This window comes from Phycodurus eques, chromosome 1, assembly GCF_024500275.1.
Source record: "Phycodurus eques isolate BA_2022a chromosome 1, UOR_Pequ_1.1, whole genome shotgun sequence".
Classification (NCBI taxonomy): domain Eukaryota; kingdom Metazoa; phylum Chordata; class Actinopteri; order Syngnathiformes; family Syngnathidae; genus Phycodurus; species Phycodurus eques.
Window position 1 is genome coordinate 3,495,872 of NC_084525.1, and position 6,629 is coordinate 3,502,500.

The following is a 6,629-nucleotide window of genomic DNA, read 5'->3' on the forward strand; positions in this document are numbered from 1 at the left end:
CTTTGGGAGGAGGAGCTGTTCTCTGGCAACGCTGTTGTCGTGTCAACCAGAGAACTTAAAGACCCAGACGAGCTGCTCGCTTTTTCCTTCACACCGCTGTCGTCTTCATGTAGGTAAGTCAAATCTGTAACATAGTGACACAAAGTAAAGAGCTAATAAAAATTTTTAAATGTGCATTAGTGAGCCGAAAAAGTCATGGTCATAAGGGAAATAAACGCAATTTGAAGCTGCGATAAACGGGCCTTCAAAACCTTCATGGCCATTTGTGACACTAAGGACCTCCTATGAATCTCAAGCACAGCATCTTTACCACCCGCGACATCTGTGGAGCTTACAGTTTTAAAGGTGAGTCATCGAATGTAGCTGCCATGACCCATCCAGAGGTAACGCTTCAAACTTGTTTTTGTTTGGCAATTTAGTGGATATAATTATACATTCGGTAGCAAACGGATAAAATATCTAGGATGTTTGCTTTTGAAGGAAGCCTCAAAGTAGCCAAAACGAACCTAAAATGTGCCAATTTTTGTGCGTACTGTAAGTAACAAAATGGCACCAGGTTAACTCGTCGACAAAATGTTAGTTTTTGTGTATTGAAATGCCCTCAAATGGCCTATTAAGACAGATTTTGCACTGCCTTCTGGGGGTCCTAATTAATGACTGGCCAACACAGCTGCTGTACTCACCACTCTGGCTGGGGAAGAGGGCTATGTCTGGTGAAATGCGACCACTGTAAACGGAAGCCTGGTCCGCGTGGAGAACGTGTGATGAGGACACCAGCGGGGCCTTGAAAGTGGACTCGGCCTTGGTGGAGTACAGCTTCTGTTTGGGGCTGCCGAGGTTGAGACGAGCTGGGCTGATGAGAGGGCGAGTCTGTCTGTCCGAACCAGCGCTGGACGTCGAAAAGCCGTCCACTGAGGGCGTCGGCGAGAGCCCGGGCGATGATGGGCGACTACACGACTTCATTGAAAAGTAGTCTGGAAAACAGCGATGACATGATGTCAACAACATTCAAGTGACCGATCTCCTTCACTCTTGAGCAAAACTAGGAACCAAAATATAGTCAAACTCAAATGAATGCACTAATACCTACATCGGTCATACTTATTATTAAAACATACTGACTACTGTGAAAAAAAGTTTATTAAAGCAACAAACCGTATAGTTAAGTAAAGGTTTTATAGGAGCAACAGTGTGACTGAAACTGATTACTTCCATTTCCATCATTTCAAAATCAACCAGCTTCCCGGAGCGGATTGTGGTTGACCTTTTGAGGTTATTCCAATTAAATACCTGAGGGAGGGGAATCTTTGTAGACTGAGGCTGGTCTGCTTCCACTGAACAAGTAGCCTGAATCTGAAAAAACAAGAGGAAGCAGTTCTTGGTGATTTGCCTCTCCCCATTAAAGGAAGACTTTTCACAGACAGGAAATCAGTCAAAAATCTGATCTTTTGCACCTCCTCGTGGCGAACCAATATAAATGCAGCCTCTGCTGCCACAAGTCCTCTGAACAAAGTAAACTTGAGATGGTTCTTGGTTCTGACGTGCCATGAGGAGTCAAGGTCGTGGCCGGCGCGCAGTGTACTAGCCGGCACAGCTCAGTTACTGCTGTACTAACCATTATTCCATTTGTTTTCCATTTACGGACTCTGTGTTTTCATACATCATACTTTGTGACGGCTACAGCACGTTCCGACTTGGAGACAAATTCACCGTAGGAATGGAACTATGTCGTAACTTAAGGACACTGTGTACTTGATATTCAAAATGGAAAGGAGTCATCAGCGCTACCTGTCCTCGTGAAAGTGGAGACCGTGCCAAGGCAGAGGGCGTTCTTGAGACGGCATGGCAGAGAGGACAGGGAGCCCTTGGGTTTCGGGGGAGTCTTTTGGTGGTTGATGAGCTTGGAGATGTTTGGAGGAGGCGAGGGAATGAAGGAGCGGATCATTTGGGTAGTGAGCAAAGCGGGCTGATTGCTTAGGGAGCGCATGGAGGAATCTGTGAGGTTTCTGCAAAACAAGAGCAGTGACAGTCTACTGACTTGCAACTGGAATGTTAAAGAATGATTTTAAAGAGCATAGCACAATAACTGAACGGCGCAAATAATTCAAAGTTGCGAGAGGCTATTTTGTCTTGCTAACAATGTTTTACCCACTACTGTATGAAGTTTCTGCAGACTACTCAGACAACTTTGGCACACTTGTGGGGAAAATAACTGTACCAATACAATACATGGACCTTAAGACAGATAGCAAGGATATCGAATAAACACTCAAAAGCCTTTCCATACAATACTGGTATGCAATTATACACTACTAGTAGGACACTTCAGTAACATGCACGACATTTTGGCAGACGAGAAGAACAACTCTGGCATAGTGACTATTCAATAATAAATACTAATAATTTTACTAGTTATTACCTAATGTTGCATTAGCTGTACGGCTTTCCATAGTAGCACAAAAGCGTGTTTTGTAAGTGGTTGGAGTTGTGTTCATGTTGCCGGCGATGATACTGCAGTTGTCAACCGTGCTGCAGCTGCTTGCTGGTCGTCAACTGCAGTATCAATGCATGCCCATAAAGCTGCTTCACATAAAGAGCCCATTTAGCGTCGGCCATGTTTGGCAGTTTTACAGTGGGAGCTAAGTTTGAGTCCACGTAAACGCTTCCAATCGCTGTTTTCAATAATTTGAAGAGAACAGCTTTGTATTTGTATATAAAAAAGGACACATTCTTATATAAGCCGTTTATTATATGCACAGCAAGAATTCCTACAAAGTCTTAAATAACAGTAGACTGAAAATAATAATAATAATTCAGATTGCAGCATGCAGACAACTTACAAATAGATGAAAAATACAGGCCTTAAGAATACGTGACACCGCAATAAAGCAAAATGTTTAGTCCAGGGGTCACCAACCTCAAACGAAGAGCTGCTTCTTCGGAACCCAAGACTGCCAAGTTAAATACACACTTCTGAAATAACTAATTTGCTCAAATTACCTTTAATTATGTCATCAATAATGATATTCATATCTGTAAAGACTGATCATGATCAATGATTTAACAAGGTAGGAAACAAATATCAATCTGCAAAAATCTCTACATTTGTTTACATTTTTCGAATGATCACTTCTAAAAATCACAATGTCCATTCCCTGGTAAGCTATATTCAGTGTGTGTCTGCACGCTACTCATGTGGTCGTTTGAGAGGACCTGGAGCCTGCAGGCACCGTGTTGGTGACTCCTGGTTTAGACGATTTGTCTGTTGACTCCCATTTGAGCTAGTTATGAACTAACAATCACAATACTACATTGTTGCTAAATGTCCCGCTAGTATTAGGCCAATACATAAAACAAATAAGTTGTGTACAATAATATAGTTATTACTAATTTGATGAAATATAATGGACAAAATAAGAACAAAGTAGTTCATGACAAGAATAAATCATTACTTTTAGAAAGTAAACTCAAAAGTTAATCAATATATGCAGGTCTCAGACCATTGTACTTATATTTGTATGTAACTTTTCAGAGACTATTCTCAGTGTCCCCCGCAGACTTCACATAATGTTCAGGATTATTATTAGAACAGTGCTAGTTAAAAAGCAAAAAAAAAAAAAAAACATTCACTACATTATGAAAGAAGGTAGTCAGTCGTATGATCTTATCACAGCACAAATGGCGCTGTGGCTACATTTTAAATGACAGTTTAAAAAAAAGTAGTGCTTTTAAAGACACATGCTCATCACATACAGCATCACAACTAAAGCTGGTGGTATCCTGTACCTCAGCTTGTATGAAATAGGGACAGTTGGACACTCTTGACATAAAATCAAGCAAGTGGACAGTGACAAAGGGCAGAAGTAAATGCACACACCAGCCAAATGGGTCCCTGTGGTAAACTAAATTTGTACACTGGTTGAAAACCCACTTGCACAGCTTTTTGAAGTTATATTAGTTGGTATAGTTGAAACGGTATGCTGTACGTCTACTGGACACTTTATTAGGTACTGCTTTGTAAGACTGCCGTAGTGTTAGAACCCTTTCACCATCTTTAGGTTCTCCTTCACCAATTCTTCTGTACAAAGATTCGACAACACTGAGGAAACATTCCCAAGAGCCGCCGCTTTATTTTGCTTTGTTCGTGCATGACGTAATTATGCTGATTCACCACGTCCCACTGGTGAGCTAGTGGACAGCAGAGGCCATTTCAGCACAGGTACCATTTCCAATTATGCGAGCTCGATTAAGGAGGCATCCGAGGATGTACGTAGTGGCCTCGACTACGGCTGCAAACCCGAATGCGGCAAGTTACCGCCACGTGATTGGCCGATTAGATATTTATTTGTGCGTTTATGAGCAGGTGTACCTAATAAAGTGTCCGGTGAGGGTATTCCTTTCGACATCTATGAAAGTCCATGTGGTTACAACACATTGGCTGGTACGTGGAGGACAAAATGAACAGGCCGTAATGGCTACATTCAGACATTCAACAGTACAGAGGGAAAAAGAAAAGAAACTGCAATGTGCATAGAAAGAGTTACAAATGAAAATCATTTTTTACGAAAGGTTTTCAGATGCTGAGGTTGCATCAACACCATTTTAATAAACTAAAATGCTACATCACATCAGCAGCCTAGCCTCAGCGAAGATAACTCGTGACGAGGCGATATAGTGCTTCAGGGAGAACGAAACTTCAACCGTTGAGGCCACCACGCCTTCATGTATGGGGCGTTTCAAACACTAAAATACAAGCAGCTATTACTATTAAAAGCATTTTTTGTTTTCATTTCGCAAATGTTGAGGGGAGTTGGAAATTTAGCGTTTCACGCAGCTTCAGTGACTATAAACGCTGCATATTAAGCAGCGGCAAAGCAACACTATTGTGACAAAAGCGAAGTGATATAAATAGTGAGCATAAAAAAATGCAACATCTTACAAGAAATGTGGGTGCACAAGTTAAAGAAATTAAATTATCAGGTGCCAAATGCATAAAATGACACCAGGAGGGCTCTTACGGAAGTAAGCAAGCACAGCAAGTATATTATTATTATTAAATACAGGGGTTCCTCTGTTTACATTGGTAGCAAATATGACTTTTTGAGGTTATGAACGGCGTTCAATGAACTATTTTGTGCAGTGGCGTTAAGAGTAAATCATCACGTGGTACAAAAAGGCACGCTCATTCACTGCCATAATTACCGACGCTCAATTGATCATATTATTGATGGACTATGTTTTTTCTTCCAACTATTTCCATAGTTATACCTTTACTACCCTATTAGTGTACAAATTTGGGTTACATTGCCACCGTAGAACAAAACGCCGCTGTAAACCGAGGACCCCCCCCCCGTATAACTAGTTTATGAGCTATTCATTTCAGTCTATGTCTGGGTTGATTCCACAGGATGCTGCTGTGATTTTACCCATCATGCAACACACTGGCTTCATTTTGTTTGACCACTCTAAACAAGTCCCAGTTTTTTGTTTGTTTTTTTGCACGCGTGTACTCTCCACCAGGCGTATTTAAGATTGACCGTGAGATTTTGTGTCTCAAAATTCTCCTGACAAATATTTTCGCATGCTTCTTGTTTTCTTAGAGATGAAGAATGAACGTAAGTAAGAGTAGAGTACATCAGCGCTGAGATTCTGACCTTCGATATCTGCCTCTTCGTTGATTCAGAGGGTTACGCGTCGCTACAGCGGCGGCAAAGCTGACGAGGCAACAGAGTACTGTGGTGACGTGTGCGGCGGTCCAGCTGGATGAGTCACCCTCGACGTACGCTGCCAGCAGGTGCCAACACAAAACCAGGAACCACAGCACCAAGGACACTATGTCGATTCTCCTCAACCTAATAATTACACCAAATTGATTACCGACTTATCGTCCTCAATCATACTTCCATAGCGGGACGCGACTTACCTGCCGGCTCCTGCTAATAAGAGACCAAGGAGACACGATGACAGACCGACACAAACGACTGCCATCTGATTGGCTTGTCCGAAGAGCCACGAGAGCTCGGCGTACTCTACAAGTGTGTCTGGCAGGAGCTCCAGCAGGCTCTGCCACACACGTGCACCTCCTTCGCTATCACTGTCGGCAGCGGACACATTGTGGGCACCAGGTTGGAGAGGACTCTGCCCGTTGCTTGACGGCTGCCGGTCGGCGGAGTAAGGCATGGCGAGCAGGAAAGCACAAATGAGGAAGGAGAGGCATCGGAGCAGTACAACCGCCAGAGGACAGGATGCAGAGAGGGAGCCCTGGAGGAGAAGACAGAACTTAATGGATTACAAGCACTTAAATATGTATACTGCTAATGTGACTACAATTGAAATGGTTTTTTTTTTTTTTTTTTATAGGACCGTCTTTTAGGGATGGTCTATGTCAGGGGCGTCTAATTCATTTTTGTTGCGGGCCACATTTGAGTTACAATTTCCCCTCATAGGGCCATTGTGACTGTGAAACCAGATAAATGTTTCATCGCTTCTTCACAGTATTACATTTGCACAGCAAACGAATGGATTACTAGTTTTGAACTCGGAAGTCAAGCATAATAGTTGGTTCAACTATTGTCTCACTTACTGTAAAAAGGGGTTTGATAACAAAAAATGCTCGCAATATCTCAGTA

The 6,629-nt window shown here is 42.4% G+C and overlaps 1 protein-coding gene across 2 annotated transcripts in view; it reads right to left on the reverse strand.

Moving 5' to 3' along the window:
- tmem201 (transmembrane protein 201) overlaps positions 1-6,629 on the reverse strand; it is a 12,117-nt gene that overhangs the window by 4,252 nt on the left and 1,236 nt on the right. Inside the window, exons 5-10 of one of the 2 annotated variants that reach the window (XM_061672683.1) lie at positions 5,924-6,261; positions 5,655-5,852; positions 1,789-2,006; positions 1,291-1,353; positions 684-974; positions 2-124 (exon numbers count right to left, since the gene is read on the reverse strand). In XM_061672683.1, the coding sequence (XP_061528667.1) occupies positions 2-124; positions 684-974; positions 1,291-1,353; positions 1,789-2,006; positions 5,655-5,852; positions 5,924-6,261 (1,231 nt within the window). The remainder of the gene's footprint in view (position 1; positions 125-683; positions 975-1,290; positions 1,354-1,788; positions 2,007-5,654; positions 5,853-5,923; positions 6,262-6,629) is intronic. The other variant, XM_061672690.1, reaches the window with a different exon arrangement.